We start from the raw sequence: 18,861 nt of genomic DNA on the forward strand, positions 1-18,861 counted from the left end.
CCCGCCATGTCCTGCACTGCCCGGTTTGGCATGCGCCCACCCCAACCCCCACCCCACACCTGTCTCCTGGCCTCTCCTCCACCCAGGGGCCAGCTTGTTGTGCTGAACCAGCAGGCATTCGGGTGACAGAGCGCCTGAGGTCCCAGACTGGGAGCTAAGCCCAAAGCCCGGAATGGCCCTGAGGCCCTTAGATCCAGCTTAGCCTGATTTTTGGCTCCGTCTTCTGCTACTTCCCTTCCTCCTCACCTGGGCTTTAGTTACTACGAATGAGTATTTGCTTTCCTGGAAGCACTGCAGGTGCCCACTGACTGTGATAGCAGCGTAGAGTGGGGACGAGGCCAACCACCGGTGCCCGAGTCCCAGCTCCCCCGCTGGCTGGGTGAATCTGGACAAGTTACACGGCTTCTCTGGGCCTCCGCTCTCTCATCTCTCCTGGAGTTCCTGCCTTTCTCTTTTGTCTGCCCTTCTTCTCCTGCCTCTGGCCCTGGGCCGGGGAGCTCCTCAGCCTCCAGTGTAGCTCTCAGCATGGGAGGGAGCGGCACCATGCTCCCCTCAGGATCCCCAGCCCGCACAGGGCCTGGCACACAGGAGCCACCGCAGTGGGGTGGACTCGCGGATGGGGCTTGTGCAGAGGGCCAGGGGCATAACGCCGTGTGCTGCCCCCACTGCCTCTTCAGGCTGAGTTCTGGGGCAACGTTATTAATTCTCTTCCTTGCTTTCTGGCGATTTTTAATTTCATGGGGAGTCTGAGTCTCAGAGAGGAGTGGGCTTTTCTGCCGGCCGCTAGGAAGCCCTGGGAATGGCTGGGCAGCACCCATGAGTTCTTAATGCAGCTGAATGCTCTCCACTTTCTCTTTCATCAGGCACTCACTGCACACCTACTCTGACCAGGCAGCGTGCCAGTGTGCGGCCCACGCTGACACTGTCCTGCCCCATGCTGCTTGCAGGTGACTGGGTGGGAAGACCCTGCCTAAGCACGAGGTGATTCCCATTGTGAGGGAGGGGTGGGGGCTGGGGAGGGGCCTGGCGCCAGGGCTGAGCAAGGCTCCTCATGCCCAAGTCCAGTCAGCTGAGGCCAGGGCTGCAGCCCTGAGGTGTGTGCTGAACCCTCGCTGGCAGGGCAGGGGTGAGGGTGGGGGACCGCACTCCAACCACCCCTGACTCCTTCCCTGGGACCATGGGTGACCTCGTGTTAGGGACGGCTCTCCACCTCATTAATAAGCAACACCTGCCGGCAACTGGCGAGCGTTTCTCCCAGCTGCCTCGCGTTCCCGTGGCCTTGGCACCAGCTCTGTTTGCGCTGAATCTTCAAGGATAAGCTTTCCACGCAAGGCATTCTTTTCTTGGCTCTTGGACTTTAAAGAGCCCCTGATGAAATACATCAGTACTACGCCCCCCTCTCCCCTATAAGCGTCCACCTTTATAATAAGAGCAGATCTCTTGGGACTTGCTGAGCTGGGAAATAGCTCAAGATTGCCTGTTCCTCTTTCAAACCCCGTTCTGAACCTGCCGGGTGCCATTGCTGGCCCCACTCCCAGCGATCGAATCATTCTGTCCTCCCCACTAGCTCCACGCCTGGGGCAGGTTTCTATGGTTACACTCATCACAGCGTATTTGCTGTATTTGTTACTTTATCTGTCTCTCCTTTTAGCCTCTTGGTTAAATCCCATTCATTTAGCATCCCCAGCAGAGTGCTACACATGGTAGATAGATGCCCAGTGACTCCCTATGGGAGGAGGCAGGAAGGAGGGAAGAATACAGGAAAAGAATCACGTCTAACCCCTTTTATATTCTGGATGAAGAAACCAAGGCCCAGAGAGAGGGTGACGGCTCCAAGCTGCCATTACCAGCGAGAGGAAGAGGGGGGACTAGAACTCAGAACCTCACGTCCGATTTAGTGCCTGCTTTGCCAGCTGGGCTGCTGACCCACACAGAGCTTCTTTGCATGAAGCAAGACACCTGGTGTCTGGGCCAAGCCAGGCCTGGAGTCCCTGAGGACAGCAGGGCAGCTCAGAGCTCTCCCACAGGCTTCATCCTTGACTGCTCTCATCTGCAATGGCCTGTGCGGCCCAAATGTGTGTCCTCCTCCAGTATGGCCGGACCCCCAGCAGCCTGACAGCCAGAGGCAGAGATGCCCTGAATACCTTGGGGGGCTTGTGACTTCAGCATAAGAAGGAGCACAGCAGGACACCAAGCCTGGGCCCTCACCCGGTCTTTCTCTGATGACATGCCTGGGAGGCAGGCAGGGCCCTGCTCCATGGGAGGAGGCTGGACCAAGTGAAGGTCTATGTAGCCTCCGTAAAAAGCGAGCAGAGGCTCTTTCCTACCAGTGGCCCCTAGGGGTCCTGGGAGGCTGTGTGGATGCTCTCCAGCCCCCTCACTCCCCTGGCCAGGAATGAGTCCCCCAGCACCTCTGCTTCCTGTCCTGACCCAAGTCCCCCTTAAGGGAGCCCACAGGTTTCCTGGAGGCGGAGCCCCCACAGGAAGCTCCGTGGCCTCTGCCAATGCCCGGGCAGGACTTCAGAGCAGAGGAGCCGCCCCAGGCCAGGGAGCCGCAGGGTCCCCAGCTCTCTCACAGCCTGGCACAGCTCCTGGGAGGTTGGAAAAGTTTTGATCGTTAACACAGCCAGGCAGCTAATTAAAATAATAAATTAGAGAACAACATTGCAGGGAGCTGTGCAGAGCTGAGTAGGAAATAGGAGGGGGAAGAAAAGTCACATAGGAAAGCGTGGGTTACACTTCTGTCTAGGGCCATGAAGGAGGCACGAGAGTTGGCATTTTTGGTTTCTGATGCAGAGCTGTAGCCAAGGGGCCTCCCTGCTCAGTGAAATGGTCATGATCAACACGGGGTTAATCGGAGTGCAAGGCGGTGGGGTGGGAGTCAGGGACAGGGGATAGTGAAGGATGGGGGCTCAAGCATGGGTTGAATGTGGGGGGTAGGGGTCCAGAGGTGGGGTGGAGCTTAGGTGCAGGAAATCGGTGTCCACTGTGACGCTGCTTAAGTCTTGCTCATATTATTTATATTCTGCATGTCTGAATGCCCCTACCGTCCTTGATTGCTCCATCAACCTTGAACGTTGGGGACATTTTTAAATTCCATGCAAGCATCAGAGCAGTGGGACTAAGGCTGTGATTGTGGGTCAGTGGTCTATGGAGATGGGAAGAGCACCGGACTTTGAGTCAAAAACCCAGAATTGACATAGAACTTTGCCAATCATCTGAGCCTCAGTTTTATAATCTATAAAATGGGAATGAAGATAGTTATAGAGTGGTTGTGAGAACAATTTGGTTGTATAAAATTATTTGTAACCTTCAAATTATGCTACAATGGCAGCTGGTGGAGACTTGGTTTAAAGTCTCATAAAGAACACCTGCCTGGTGCATGGTCCCTGGCACCTGAGTCATGCCTCATCCAGGTGGAGGCGATGACTGCTCCCCACCATCCCACTGCTCTGCGTTTCTCAAACTTTGGAACGCTGATCCCTGTGTGCCCCCAAAAGACACGGCAGGAAAGTGTAGGACTTTGAGCTGGAGGCAACAGAGCCTGGCGGCCAAGCACACAGGCCTAGGGGGTCAGGGCTGTGAAATAACTGTGGTGGGTTGTAACCTGCCCTAAAAAACAAACCCCCCAAAACAAACCAAGCACCACAAAATAAAAGAGAAAATATCAGAGTGCATCGCATATAGTAAGGGTAAGCTTAGTTTCATGAACATATAAGCATTTCTTTTGCTTCTATTATCTTTTACATAGGTCATGCTCCCCAAAGTCTTAAAACCATAGGATGAGGCATGCTCTTTAGTCTAACCATAACAATTGCACATAATAGTTAAGCACCAAGTGTGTGCCAGAAACTGGGCTAACTGTTTTTCTAAATATTAATCTTTGATTCTTACAGGTATTGACATTCCTATTAAATTTATGAAAAAAGTGAGGCTCAAATTAAGTGATTTGCCAAATGTTTTATAGTCCACCAGGTTGCCATAATAAAATACCATAATTGGGTGGCTTAAACAAGGAATTTATTTCTAATACTCACGGTTCAGATAGAGCTGGGGCCCACTCTGGGACTTTGGGCAAAGGGCTTTCCACTCTGTGGAATGGGGCTCTAACAGAGCTGCTCACAGCGTCGAGGTGCTGGGATGGTAAATGGGAGGATGCAAGTGGAAAGACAAGCACAGAGGAAGCCTACAACAGTGAGCCGTGACAGCCGGACTCTCTCCACTGACGTATCCCAGCGCCCAGGACAGTGCCGGCACTTCGTACGCGCTTAGTAAACATTGCAGAAAGGACTTTTAAATCGTCATTATTAGTGACCAGAACACCTGGTTGTCAGCGCTAGCTCTGCTTATCACCACGATGGTACCCTGGGCAAGTTCTGAACTGGGTGAGCCTGCTCCCTGCCTGTGAAATGAGGAGAATAGCGACCCCGACTGTCAGGGTTGATGTGAGCATCACATGAGACAGCCACGGGAGGTCTTTTCCAGCAGAGCCTCACAAATGCTGGGCATCAACCACGGAAGAAAACCCAGGGCTTCCTAGCCCCGTGGTCGGCAAACTGCGGCTCGCGAGCCACATGCGGCTCTTTGACCCCTTGAGTGTGGCTCTTCCACAAAATACCGACTTCTGCGCGTGGGCCATGAAGTTTCAATTGCACTGTATGTGCGCGCCCGCACGTGGTATTTTGTAGAAGAGCCACGCTCAAGGGGCCAAAGAGCCGCATGTGGCTCGCGAGCTGCAGTTTGCCGAGCCACAGTTTGCTGACCACTGTCCTAGCCTCTCAGTGCTGGGTTTTCACAGAGTGGGCAAGGTGATATTCGGCAAATGAACACTGTGCTGGGGAGAAAGGAAGTTGGAGGGCTCACCCCTATCATAGGAGCCAGGAGAACTGGCCTCCGCTGTTCAGGCTCACATGCATCTGCGCACAGGCGGTGGTGGGCAGGGCGCCGGTGAACAGTGGAGGGGCGCTATCTGTGACCCTCCCTGTTGAGGTGCATTACGATTATACGAAGAAGGTGGAAGGGCGGGAACCACGCGGGGCTAGGGCAGCACCCGCCGATGTAGAAGCTGGCATTGCTGTGTGTCTTAGAGGGCCTCAGTGGGGAGGACCAGCAGCTGGACTCTGGGAGGGAGCCTTCTCCTGTGGAAGGGATCCAGGGTCCTCATGGACAAGGCCCATCCTGGGGAATTCTTGTAAAGCCCCAGGGACTTTGTGCGCTGCAGAATGTGGGCCAGCAGTCTGCCCATATCTACTTCTGAGAAGATCACAGCAGGTCCAGGGCACAGATGCCAGGAACCCAGGACGGGAGACTGAGGCCTGGACGTTCAGAAACCGACCATCCCCCAGAAGGAAAATGAGACTTGGCTGAATGAGTCCCTGGGAAGCTGGTCCATGTCCATCCAGGCCCCAGGCAGGGATATTTTTGACTCGAAGCAGGGAGAGCTGTATGGGAGAAGCTGCCCTCGCTGGTAGCTGCGCTGGAAACATGCCTGCTACCCTTCTGCCTGAGCTCCACCCACACGTCCTTCTTCTCACCAGTCCCAAAGGAGTGAAACACCAACAGGCAGACTCTGAGTCCCTATGGCTGGAAGGGACCCTGAGGATGCTCACTGCATTTACTGCCTGTTCCTGCCTACAGGGACCCAGCACAGACAGGACGTTGGCTGAGCACCTCACAATAGGTCTTGGGCCCCTTAAGCTATAGCCCTCCCTTCTCCTCGTGCCCAGTGGTGTTGTCTACACTGAGTGTCCACCTCCTTGACCTCTGCCTGAGAGTGTTCTTACCACTCTCCTGAGCGTGTTGTCACCAGTCACCAATAAACTCTGTGTGGCCAAACCCGTTAGCTACTTTCTAGGTCTTCAAATGCTTGATGTGTCACTTGCCTTTAATATAGTTGACCCTCCCTGATCTCCAGCTTCTGACACTCTTCCTCCTGGTTTTCTTCTCACCTCTCAGACTGCTCCTCCTCCAGCTCCTCTAGTTCTGGCTTGCATGGGCTCTCCTGGTTTTAGTGCCATAAATCCCACAGCTGGGAGCCCCTCAGTTCAGGGCAAATGGGGATCATTGCCAACCCTAGACTCACCCCACCTAGCTGGGATGCTCCATGTCTCACTCTTACTTCTGCTGTCTTCTCAGAATCCATGCTCTCCCAGGGGCTGCTCACTCATTTCCATGGCTGCAACCACTGTCTGGGTGGGGGTGATCCCCATCTGAGATCCAGAGTCGTGAGCTAACTGCCCAATGGGCATCTCTGTTCAGATGTCCCTGGCAACTCAAACTCACCAAGCCTACATCTGACCTGCCATTTGGTCTCCATTGCAAGGAAGAGCTCCCCTATCAACGCAAGAGTTATAAACATCTATAATATAACCCATTTTCTAAACATCTCTTGCCTCTTAACCCCATCCAATTAATGACCTCATCTTGTCATTGTCCCTTGACTCTCTTCAGGTGTTCCTATCCCACTGTGAGTCCCATAGTGCAGGTTATCCACCACCTCTTGTCCTCATCAGGACAAAGTCTAGAGGGAATGTCAACCATGGTCATTCTGGGATGATGAGTATTACGGGTTGATTTGTGTCCCTCCAAAATTTGTTGAAGTCCTAACCCTACTATCTATGAATGTGGCCTTTGGAAATAAAAAGTTGGCAGAATTATGATGAAGTCATTAGGGTGGTCCTAATGAAGAAGACAATGCCATGTGAAGACAAAGACACAGGAACAACATGTAAGAATAGAGCAGAGATAAGAAGAGTGATGTAGCTGCAAGTCAAGGAGTACCAAGGAACACCAAAAACTGCCAGCCACCACCAGAAGCCAGGAAGAGGCAAGGAGACATTCTACCCAGTGTCTCGGAGGGAGCACAGCCCTGCTGACATCTTGATTTTGGACTTCTGGCCTGCAGAGCTGTGAGAGTATAAATTTCTGTTGTCTAAAGCCACCTGGCTTATGGTACTTCATTATGAAAGCCCTAGCATAGTGAGATATAGACAATTTTAATTTTCTTATTTATACTTTTCAGTATTTTAGAGATTATTTGTATGAGATACATAAGACTTTTATGATCAGGAAAAACATACTTATTCTTTAAAAATAATTCTCATTCATTGAGAATCCTAACCCCCCTATTGGATTTATCTCTGAGAATTGAACCTATCTTCACCCACACAGCTTACTGATCACATCAACATGGCTCTATTATTCCACCGTTTTCATCAACACAACTTCACTATTCCAGGAAACACTTGCCTAGGAAGATAGAAGTTGCAAATAAAATAAGTTTATTCCAGGAACTTTTCAAAATAAACCATTTAAACAAAGATCAACTTGTTTGACTTTTAAAGAGCATCAAATGACTGTCTACTCTCCAAGACTTTCAGAACCCTTGCCTTGCTGTATCCACCAATCCTAAACCAGTGATCTTTCCCAATCTTAACCAATTTTAGTAATCTTAATGGAAGAATCTAAAAATGGAGACATATCCCATCTCTGCCTTTGCATTTCTGAGATTTTCTAGGACTTTGTCAAGGGGGTGTACCCTTTCCCATGTGAGCAGGCATCTCAGCTCTGCCTTATCGGCTGGTTGGTTTGGTAGAGTTTTCAGGCCTTCTACACCTAATATATCCGAAATATTGAGTTTATCAAATGCCTTCTATGTGCAGAGACTGAGCTAAGTACTTAATACATACCATTTCAGGGTATCTGCTAAATGAACTATTAAAAGATAAACTGAGGCATATTAAACTTTTTGAGTTTATTTGAGCAAAACTCAATTCAAATCAGGCAGCAGATAGAAAGGAGCTCCAAGTCTATAAGATGAAAGACTTTTATAGGCAGAAGGGAGCCAGAACAAGGAAGTTATAACAGACAAAACGCAGGTTAGTCATTTCAAGGTTACTTTCTTTGAGGGGATGGCAGGGGTCCATCAGGAAGATTATTTAACTAGTGCTGATCAGGTGGTTTCTGGTTGACTGGTTTAAGATTCCGTTTCTGGGAGGACCAGCACTGTAATTAAGTCTCAGTTTGGTGATGTGGAGCTTAGCGTAAGTGACTTCATTTTGGAATTGTTGTCTTGATTTTGACAAACGCTAAAAGGTTAGGAAGGATCCCTGTTTTGTAGCTGGGGAGTCTCAGGCAACGTAAGTGGCATGCTTAAGGCCACACCATTAGTAACAGGGGGGTCTAGGTCCGTCTGATGGCAAAGCCTGAACTCTGAGCACTCTGCCTCTACAAATTTAGTGAAACTGTAACACAAAAGGTATCTATTCCATGCCTGACTATTTTGGGGAACTAACAGTACTCTGCTTCTGGCTTTCCTGATAATTGCTTCAAGTGGACAGACGCCCCTCCTAGAAGACCTCACTGGTGGGTTTCCTGAGAGGAGTCACTATAGAGACCATTCCCATCTCACACAGAGGCAGCCCTTGGCCCCCAGGACTTCTGTTTCTCTGCGCAGGCCCGAGACTGTGAGCCACGGAAGGCAAATGGGCTTTGATGGAAAACAGGCAATTATTTCAGGCAGTCACATTTCCCACAAGGCACTGGTACAAGCTAGCAGGGAAGAAAGAGCTGGACCCTTTGTACAGCCAGCAGGAACACAAAGCTCATTGTTATGTTTATGCTTCCTTTATTCAGATGGCATGTGGTACAGACTCCATGCCAACCTGCAGACCGGATTCTTTCTTCCCCCTCAGTAGCAAATGTACATATTTGCTTTCAAGTAGGCAGAATTTGCCCATGGGTGGTCTTTGATTTGGAGGAAATCAACCCCAGAGTGGTGACTCACACACAAAAAAGGTAGCTTAAGTCATTTGGTGCCAGGATGGGTATGTGTGTGCAGAATTCACTTACCCAGAAGAAGAAGTTGAAGATAAAGAGTAAATACTTCAGGTAGACAACCAGCCAGTCATCCTGCTCAGCCTTGTAATGGGCCATGGTAGCTGGGCCTGCAAAGAAGACACACGTGCTGGGCTGGGGGTGCACAGGGAACCATCTTGTCCTTCCCAGAGCCAGAGTTCCTTGGCAAGGTGCCCCTCAAAGGGCTGACTAGCCTGTCTGGTCAGGGGAGTCTGAGGCTATGGCTGTTAGACCTGGAGCAAAGAGCAGGGAAATGCAAAGGCTACTGACACATGGAGGTGAGTTGGGCAGAATTGTCAAGATTTTGGTTTTGTCCTTTTGACACAGGTCTAATCTATGAGTCTTCCTAAAGACTTTGCGCTGGCCTTGTTGTGTTCTTATTCTCTCCCCTGTCTCACCAGGTTTGCAGGACACAAGCTTACTTGTTACACACACACACACACACACACACACACACACACACACAGCCTATACCTGCTTTGCATCAGAATCCTGCACTCTGCATCATTTGAGTAGGACCTCTGAATGCATGGGTGAGGCATGAGCCCCAAATCACAGCATCTGTGCTGGAAAGGACTTTAACAATTACCCAGTCCACCCTATCTTCTCCTGACAATTACCCAGTCCACGCCATTGTCCCCTGCACCTCGACTTTCCAAATGAGGAAGCAGGTGGGCAGGCTTAGTGTCTTGGCAGGAAGAGTACAAGGGCTCTGGAGTCTGACTCCCTGAGATCACACCTGCGTCTGCCATAAGGTGTGTGACTTTGGATAAGTCCCATTCCTCGGTGTCCTCATCTGTAAATGGGGATAGTAATGATACCTACACTGCAGGGTTGTTTTGAAGATTAAGTGGGATAATCTATGAGAGGAGTTTAGCATATCTGTTAGCTATTATTATTACACGTAGCAGGGATCAGAACCCAGGACTCCAGCACTAAAATTCTTTGCCCCGGAACCATGCTTCCTCTCCTTGCCCTCATGCCCACCGATGGACTCTCTGGAAGCTGTGACGTCAAGCGGTGACAAAGGTGGAGAAGATTCATTGTTCCCGGGAATCCCGCTTGCTTCTCAGTAAGTCTGAACCACAGCCTGAGTGGTTTCCTCTTCTCCTCGGGCCCCTGCCCCCAGCACCTGCACACCCACGCTCACACCCACAGAGAAGTGCCCCCTTAGGAAACCATCTCGCTTTAGGGAACCTCTTTTATTCTAGAACCAACGGGCATGGGTTTGGCCCATTCCCATCTCTTTTTCCTCTTTCCCCACCTCCATCGGGCCCTCCTTGCCACCACCCTGCTCCTGCTCCTTGGCTGGTGCTGGCTAAGCCTAGATCACTTCCTCCTGAGCCAGTGCTCTGCCTCTTATCTCAAGCTCTGAGGCTCCTGGGACAGGGAGAGCGGAAGGGAGAAACGAAAAGGTGGCTGTCTTATTTGGCCTTTCTATTTGCAGACCTTGAAGAGGTAATTTAAGACTTTTAGTCTTCTTGTTAAAAAAAGACAAAACCCATTTTTCTCTAATTTAGTCTGAGACGCAGGCTGGTGGAAAAAAACACAAAAGGAGAAAAAAGAAGCCTATAAAAAAGTTTTTAAAAAAAGGTGATAGATGGGGTCAGCCAGGCGACTGGAATGGGAGCTATTATAAGGTCCTTCTGCAGAGGCCTGGCACAGCTCCTCTGGGCCGCTGGGGCCATTAGTGAAGCGACTATTTGGGGCCCAGCCTCTCCCCTTTGCATTCTTCCCTCCATTTGCCTGCCCCTCCCCTCCAACCAGGGCCCACTGGGCTCATGCCACGGAGCATTCTCTAGACCTGCAAGCCAAGGGGTCAGGGCCCGCTCAAGGAAAATTGTATTTTTTGAAAAGGAGTTCAGACAAGATGTAACACAAAGAAACACATTTCTAATGGTAAAACCCCAGCCATTAGTGGTAGAGAAGATAGAACCACAGAGTGTTAGGGCGAGGGGAAACCGCCGGGCTCACTTTACTTCAGCCTCTGCTGAAGGAGAGAAGTAAACACGTCTGAGTTAAGACATACATTTTTAAATGACCTCCCTGAAGTCACAGGCTAACGGTTGGTAGCAGTTTCCTATCCCCATTGTTCAGCGCTCTTTCCCCCCTGTGCCCCACGGTATGCGGGCCCTGTGCTGGGTGGCAGAGGCCCCACAGAAGTGTCAGTGTCAGTGCCAGCGTGGAGCCCAGTGCTTGGGTCTGAAAGCTGGCCTTGTCATTTCCCCGAGGTGTGACCTGGGCCAAGGTACTTAATCTCCCAGTGGCCGCACTCTTGGCTTTTCTTGTCATCTCAGCTCTTTGGCTGGTGCCCTTTTTCTTGGTGGGTGTGGGTAATAGTACAACCGTGGGCTTTGGGGGACCTTTAACTGTCTTCTTTTATAAACACACCATTGGATTCCAGAGAACCAAAAATCGCACCTTCCCATGGACACTGCTAAGGGGCATGTCTGCTACTCACCTCTTCTGTTACTCTTTCTCTCTTTAATGCTTTTAAAAACAAATGAGTATTTTTTAAAAATATAAATAACATTTTTAGGTGTGAAAAAAATTATCTGGAGGGCTTGTTAAAACACAGATCACTCAGCCCCAGCCTCAGGGTTTCAGATTCTAGGCTTGGGGTGGGAGCCTGGGAATTCATTCCTAGGCAGGGTCTGAACTGCCCGTCTGATTTGCCCAGGATGGAGGGATTTCTCTGAGTAAGAGACCTTCAACGTTAAGCCTGCATAATCTTGGGCACACTGGGTGGTTGGTCAGCCTACTCCCAAAGGCGGCTGATGCGGGGGTCTGGGGACCACACTCTGAACCAGCGTTCTTCAAAGCCCCTTCTGCTTCTGCTCGTCCAGGACCCTGCTTGTAATTAATTATCCTCTGCCTCTGAGCAGACATAACTGAGTGGGGTGAGGGTGGAGCATCACATTTAGGCCAGTTCCCGATGAAATGCCAAAGATTTCCCACACAGCCTGGTAATGCAGCCTCAGGGCGCCGGCCCCTCAGGCCAAGGCTCTGACTGCTGAACAAAGCTGGGATTCAGGACAGCCAGCAGGCTGGGGGCTGGGAACGGCAGTCGGGACCCACACCATAGGCCATCTCAGAAAAGCAACTGCAGATGCCTTCATGGTGAAGTGATGGATTTGCGGGACTTTCATCAGGGCCGGACGTGTAGCATCATGGGCTGTGGGCCTTGGGCATTATCATCTCTACGGCCCCAACCCCAAGTGAACTGAATGAGCCTCACAGTGCAGAGAGGATGAGGGACATGCAGAAAGAGCCCAGCTGGCCAGATGTGTTGGTGAGCAGAGCAGGCTGAGTCCTTTCATGGTGATGGGTGGCCCGAGCTGGGGGGGGGGGGGCAGGCGGGGAGTGCTTGGGAGCTGACTGCATACATTGCACATAAATACAAAGCACTGTTGGCATGTGGGCCCGTCTCATCCTTTACTCGTTCAACAAGCATGCACTGAGGCCCCAGCTTGTGCCAGGAGCTGTGCTTAGAAGGTTGGAGTTCATCCTTAAGGAGCTCATAGCCATGTGGTAACACAGAGGAAGTGGCATTAATTCTGCCGGGTTGGGAGGGGGTGGAGGGGCAGAGAGCGGCATTTAATCTGATCCTTGAGGACAGGCAGAAAAGGAGGGAGGGATGCTCAGGCAGAGGGAACAGTGCGAGAAAAGGTCTGGAGGTATGGCTGGGCCCAGTGGCCTGGGCTGCAGAAAGACCGAAAAATCAGGGTGGGGGTCCAGGGCAATCTTGTTGGCCATGTTAGTTCAGGTTGAGGGTGCCCAGACTCTCCATTCCCTAAGCGGAGACCACCCCTTACCAGGGGAGGCTCCCGGGGAGCTTAGTGATTCTAAAACAAAAGCAAAACCACATCCTACCCCAGTCCCACTGCTTCAGGTAAAGAAGTGCCAGTTTCCACCTCTGGAAACCATCATTCAGCAAGAGGCCCTGCTGAATGATGGTCAAAAACAGCTGGAAAGGAAACAAGCCTAAGTGGTTTAATGTGTAACTTAATTTTCGCTTTTAATGGAACCTGGTTGCAGTCCTGCAAGGTGTGGTTCCTTCCCCATGCAGACAGCCTTGTCCTGATCTCCTTCTTATTTAATTTCCACTCTTCTGGCCCATTCCTGGTGGGGGATGGTCCATCTGAAACAGTCACAAAAGTGGAGCTTCCTCAGACCCTCCGAATGGGATAGTTGGAAGGAGCCAAAGGATCTCTAGCTCGGCCCCTTGGAGAACTGAGGGAGCCGAGTCCAGGGGCAGGGTCCACGGGGGAGTCTCACTGCCCATTAGTGGCAAGGCAGGGACCTGGTCTCCTGTCACTATAACCACCAACAAGATTTTGATTGGCTAATGTATTAATAATAATAATAATGATTTATTAAGTGTAACTAGAAACTGAGCTATATCCATTAATTTAATACTTAACTCTTTTAGACCAAACTTAGGGTTTGACTGCCAACTACAGCATCATGTGGATGAGACTGTAGGCAGAACTTGAATTAAAATTCTAGAACTAAGTCTTCCAGTCTTTGTGCTCTGAGATATGTTTTCCTAAGTACATGACTCAATTTTTCACTTCATTTGTGAGTGCCCACATGCATTATCTGGATCAGTCAGGGCTCCCTCATAACCCTAGACAGGTGGTTTGGCTTCTCCTTATTCTCTGCATTTATACATGTACAGAGTCTTGGGAGGTTCTGCCTGTAGATGGGTATCACCCTTCGCTGTTTTTCCTGGGTCCTTGTTTTTAAATTGCAATCTGACCCATGAAATGAGGATTCCCCAGTGTTATGACAAGAATCAGTGAACAAACAAAACATCCCTAGGCAGCAGGTTAGAAGATCTGGTTGTGAATACCAGCTGCCACCTACAACAGTGTGACCCTGGGCAAGTCACGTGACCTCTCAGGCTCCAGCTTCCTCCTCTGTGCAAAGGAGCTGATGTTGGTCCAGCTTTGTATCCCTTGTAGGGTGGTTGTGAGGATCAAATGGGATGGAGAATTTGTAAGAACCATGTGCAATGCAATGTTACAGCTTCAGTGTCACACAAGGGTGGAGGAATACTGTTTTCAAAGTGGACTCTCCGCAGTGGACCATGTGTTGCAGTTTGGCTACAATGCCAGTTTCTCCAGGACAGTCCCAGTGTAAACCTCCTGTCTTGGCGTGATTATTGTGGTGACCCTTTACACTTAAAAAATATCCTGGTTTGGGTGTCCCATCCTGGCTCTTCACCACTATGTTATATTGCTTATCACGATGTTCAGTATTCCTCCAGCCTCTGAATCTTTCTGCCCCACCTCTCTCTATACCCTGTAGGTTTCTGCAACCCACTTCCTGCTCTTACACAGCGGGCCACCAACACCCCCATTAGTTAAGCCTAAAGCATTTGCCTGAACTATATTACTTGCTAAAATGTGAGCTCAGTCCTGTAAAGTGGAAATCCACCACAGCTTCGGGTGCCTGGGTGTCAGATGTTGAGTGAATGAATGAACTGATGAACACGTGCACTAACGTGCCATGTGAAAGCACCTGCCTCTTTAAGAGTTGCCCCTAGGACACCCAAGTTAAAGGTGAACAAAAGGAGACAAGCCAAGCTTATCACTTCTGCAGCTGAATTTAGGGAAGGGGGAGCAGGGCTCTGTGTGGACGGTTTGGCAGGGGCACCAGCAGTGCCACCAGCAGGCCCTCCAGGAGGTCTTGCACAGGCAGCCCAGGATGCTCCTCTCATCGTTTTCTCCCAGAGCTTTCTCTTCCTCGTCCACTCATTTTGTCTTTCAATTCCGGCCTCAGGGGAGAGACACAGACCTATGTCCCTGGTACACCAAAGTAGGAAATCCTTGTGGACACAAACAATGAGGCACAAATGGGAACAGGACAGTCAGGTGCTTCCTAGAGTCAGACCTCCGAAGAAACCACCCGGGGGGCCGCTTCGACAGGCACTGACAATGAACATGCATCTGCCCCGTACCCTCTTTGTCCACCTTGGCTCCAGCCCTTAAAGATGGCTCCCAGCAGAGGCCGGGAAAGCCAGGAGCCACCCCAGCGGATCTCAGTGCTGAGAAACACAGTGGCCTCCTCCCCCTCCTCCTGCAGATGCTCAGCATGACGGGCTGCAGAGCTGTGAGAGACGGAGTGCGTGTGCGCGCTGGATCTGAAAATAGCTAATTGAATAAACAAATGCCGGATCCAAGGGAGGCAGGTCATTCTGCCTCTGTTCCAGAAACATTTGCTTTCCCTGTCACGAAGACAAGGTGTTTTAGGGTCCTGAGAATCCATCTCTGGCCCCAGTGCCTCTCTCAGACTCTGGCTGGCAGCTGGACACCCGTCACCCTGCAGCTTCAGCCAGCGAATAGAGGTGGGCCCTCATCGGGCCAGGTCTCTGAGTTAGTGTCTCAGTGACTCAGTGAGGCAGGTGCTTTCACCTCTATTTTATACTTGAGGAGTCTGAGCCCCTCTGGCAGACCCAGGGATGAAGCCCTGGTGTCGCAGTGTCCTAGTCAACGCCTCGCCGGCCTGTCTTTTAGCAGGATTTGAGGAGAGAAGTCATTTCCATCTAGAGTTGATTTCGCTGCCCATGGGAGGTTCTTAGAGCACTGACTGCCTCCTGAGAAACCTCTCATAGCAAGAATGGAGGCTTCAGTGGTGGCCCATTCAGGCTGAGCTCAGGATCTGCAAGGCGAGGAGCAGCAGCTGCAGGAAGATCCCAGAGCCCAGGTGTTCCGGTTCAGCAGAGGGGTGGCACGTGGGGATGAGACAAGGATGGTGTGGTCACATCACTCAACTCCAGGGGGTGCTGTACACTCTGATGTGATTGTGATTGGCTGCCCTTGGAATTGTGCACAGCTGTGTCCAGAATTGTGCAGGGCATGGTCTATAGAGGTGTGCACAGCTGCTAACTTAACAAGCTGTTTGTTTTCCTTCTCTCTCTCTCTCATTTCCAGTAAACCAGAACCTTACCACCTATCCTCCCTACTGGGCTGGGTGCCTTTCTTCTGATGGGGTAGGCTGGGTGAAACTCTGGCTTTTTTGGGAAGTTGCCAAGTAGGGACTGGGCAGCACAATATGCAGTGATGAGCAGGTAAGGAGGATGTTCACAGGTTGGGCTGCCCAAACCCAGTAGGGTGGGCAGACATTTGGGGACTGGTACCCTTGATAAAAAAAAGCCCATGGGTTATTTTAAATAATAAGCCTTAACTGTGATCTGTAGGTAGATATCCTCCCCATTTTTCTAGAGGATGGGAGGTGCGTTAAAACTTAAGTTTGACTCATAAGGTATAGCCAAGACTGCTAGTGATTTACCAAAAGGTGTTCTTCCCTTTCTCCATTATAATGAGGTTGTAGTTGGGCACATGGCCACCTAGCAAGTAGCTAAAAGCATGGGGTTTTCATTTTGACAAACTGGGTCTCAAAAACATCTTTAAAAAAGAATGCATTGCCTAATATACTTAACTGCTCCCGCTAAAACAGGCATAATTATAGAGAAGAATACAGTCTATAATTTTTCCCACACTCAGAGATGGCTCTGTGTGATAATTTCCCCCATCTTCTTGAATGAATGGATCTATGATTTCCTCCGAGGAAGAGCTGCTCTTTTTATCGCCCACGTGGAGACACGTGCACAAGGCCCTGTCCAGGCGGAGCTGCTTGGTCATCACCCCAATGGGAGGGGGGCACTTGTGTGCTCCTGGGACCCAGCTGAGGGAAAAGCGTCGAGGGCCGTCTTCCCTTCCATGGTTCCCAAGGGAGGAACTGCCGAAGAGATGCGGAGGAAGCCCACCAACAGGCGGGGTGCACCGGCAGGCAGGCGGTGGGACAGGCAGAGGCCCTGGGGCCAGGGGTCTGATTCAGGATTTCCCTCTCTGCTGGCCAGCACCTTGGGCAAGTCACTGCCCATCTCTGAGCCTCCGTTTATTTATCGACACAATGAGAAAGCGATGTTCTACCAGTATATTCTTTCATATATAGTTTTTGATGCTCACATGAGGATATGTTTATTGACTTGAGAGAGGGATGGGAGAGGGGGATTAAGGTGGGGGGAGAGATTTGTTCTTCCACTTCTTTATGCATTCATTGGTTATTTCTTGTATGTGCCCTGACTCAGCATTGAACCTGCAACCTTGGCATATCAGGACGATGCTCTAACCATCTGAGCTACCCAGCCAAGGACCGACTCATTTTTTGAACATGGCATCTGAACTGGGCAACTGGGGAGAACCGTGCCCCTCCCATCGCCCGGGAATGGCAGCAGCCCCTGCACGCTGACACGTGGTTTGCTATTTCTGTCCTCTCCAGGCTTTAGCTCACTGGTTATTTGCACCAATGATGAGAATAATAATGAGAATAATTAAAGTGATGATAGAATTGTTATAGTGGTTCTGACAATAACTAAGAGGTGGGTACTCTTAGGATCCCGTCACGGATAAGGAAATTTATTTAAGGACATGCAGCCTGTCTGGAATGCAAGTCCACCCACAGCCACTCCCCGTGCTGCTCCAGAGGATCCTCCTCTGGCTTCAGACTGTCTGGCAGACCATTCTGCCCGGGCTCCTGGTGCCCGTCTGCCTCCTAGGAACATGTCCAGTTTGGCTGCTGCCAGGCCAGCGCAGGAGGCTGGGCTGCCCGCCAGGTTCTGTCATTGCATCAGGCTTCACTGGTCAGTGCCCAGCTCCCAGTTCACGATGAGAACCATCTCTGGCACAGCTGAGCCTGCTCTGTGCCCTTGGCCAGGGCCAGGGAACACGAGGGCATGTGGTCTGGTCCCGGCTCCCATCTTCCTCCCAAGGCAGCTCCTAGCATGTTCGACTCACACTGTGAACAACAGCTTTCCAGACCCCGTGCTCAGCCAGGGAAGCCTGGGCTGTGTCTTTGGAAGCTGCACAGGACCTCAGGGTCTGAATGCACATGACCACACCAAGGCAAAAAGGCTGCTCACTGCACACAGGCCCTGAGGAGGAGGCCAGTCGGGGGCACCCTTCCAGGCGGTTCTGCTCTGGCCCTCTCTGGTGCAGTTAGGGTGGAAGCAGGTCTTCCCTGTCACTCTGTCCCCGCCCCCCGTCCTGTCCTCCCTCCTCCCGCCCTGGGTAGTCAGCCAACAACTGCCTGCTAGTGCTTTGCAGAAATTACAGAAGGTCAAGAGGCTGGATGTCCATGACCCTGAGAGTGGAGGGAAAGGCTCCACACACCACAGTCCCCCCCAGTGAGCCAGGCAGATGCAGGAGATGCTCTGGGCCCAGGCCTCCCCCACCCCCACCCCCCCAAGCTTGGATTCAGGACTCAGGCAAGGGTTGGGGCCCAAGGGTCATCTGTTCTGAGGGGCCAGGGTGTGCGGTCACTGGTGTATACATGTGAGAAGGGAAGGCTCCTCAAAACAGTCCAGAGGATGTGGGAGGCACTCCAGGCCCCAGATCAACAATGATCCCAGCTCTCACGCTCAACAAGGACCCACAATGAACTTGACCCAGGGGGCCCAGGTCCTCAGATACAGGAGCCCAACCACACTGCCCCCACTCCCAGGGCGGGATCCCAGCTGAGTACGAACTCCTCAGAGCAGCCCCTTCCCAGGTCCACAGCTATAGCAACTGTCTGCTTGACGCAGCCATTTCTGGGAGCTGCCTGGGCAAAGGAGCTGCTGGAGCGTAGAGGACAGCCATGAGCTTAGGGTGGCTGATGCACAATCCTGAGTGCAGGCTGGGGGGTGCTTTTCTCTTGCCACCATCCCTGCAAGGAGGACCGGGGAGGGGAAGAGGAGGAGTCAGAGCGACCTGGGAGTGAAGATAGATGAGGGAAAGATTGTCACCGGTACCAGCTGTGTGACTTTGGTGAGACATCTAACATAAGAGGGCAAGGACTCCCGGAAAGTGACCGTGAAGGCCAGTAAGTGCTGGTTGACCACGCAGCCTGCATGCCCAGCACACCAGCAGCAGCAGGCTCCATGGGGGATGAGGGCAGGCACCAGCCAGGCGGCGGTGCTTCGGGTGGGAGCCCGTCCCCGCAGGAGCCTTCATTAAG

General features: G+C 51.4%; 1 protein-coding gene across 1 annotated transcript in view; it reads right to left on the reverse strand.

The window, feature by feature from the left end:
• The window catches only part of TSPAN11 (tetraspanin 11), a gene marked incomplete at its 3' end in the record, with an annotated part of 47,763 nt that overhangs the window by 20,126 nt on the left and 8,776 nt on the right, over window positions 1-18,861 (reverse strand). The window contains exon 2 of the mRNA XM_081083955.1: window positions 8,851-8,945. Coding sequence (XP_080940081.1) covers window positions 8,851-8,945 — 95 coding nt within the window. The remainder of the gene's footprint in view (window positions 1-8,850; window positions 8,946-18,861) is intronic.

Source organism: Myotis nattereri (assembly GCF_964212035.1).
Source record: "Myotis nattereri genome assembly, chromosome: 2".
In the NCBI taxonomy this organism is placed as follows: Eukaryota; Metazoa; Chordata; class Mammalia; order Chiroptera; family Vespertilionidae; genus Myotis; species Myotis nattereri.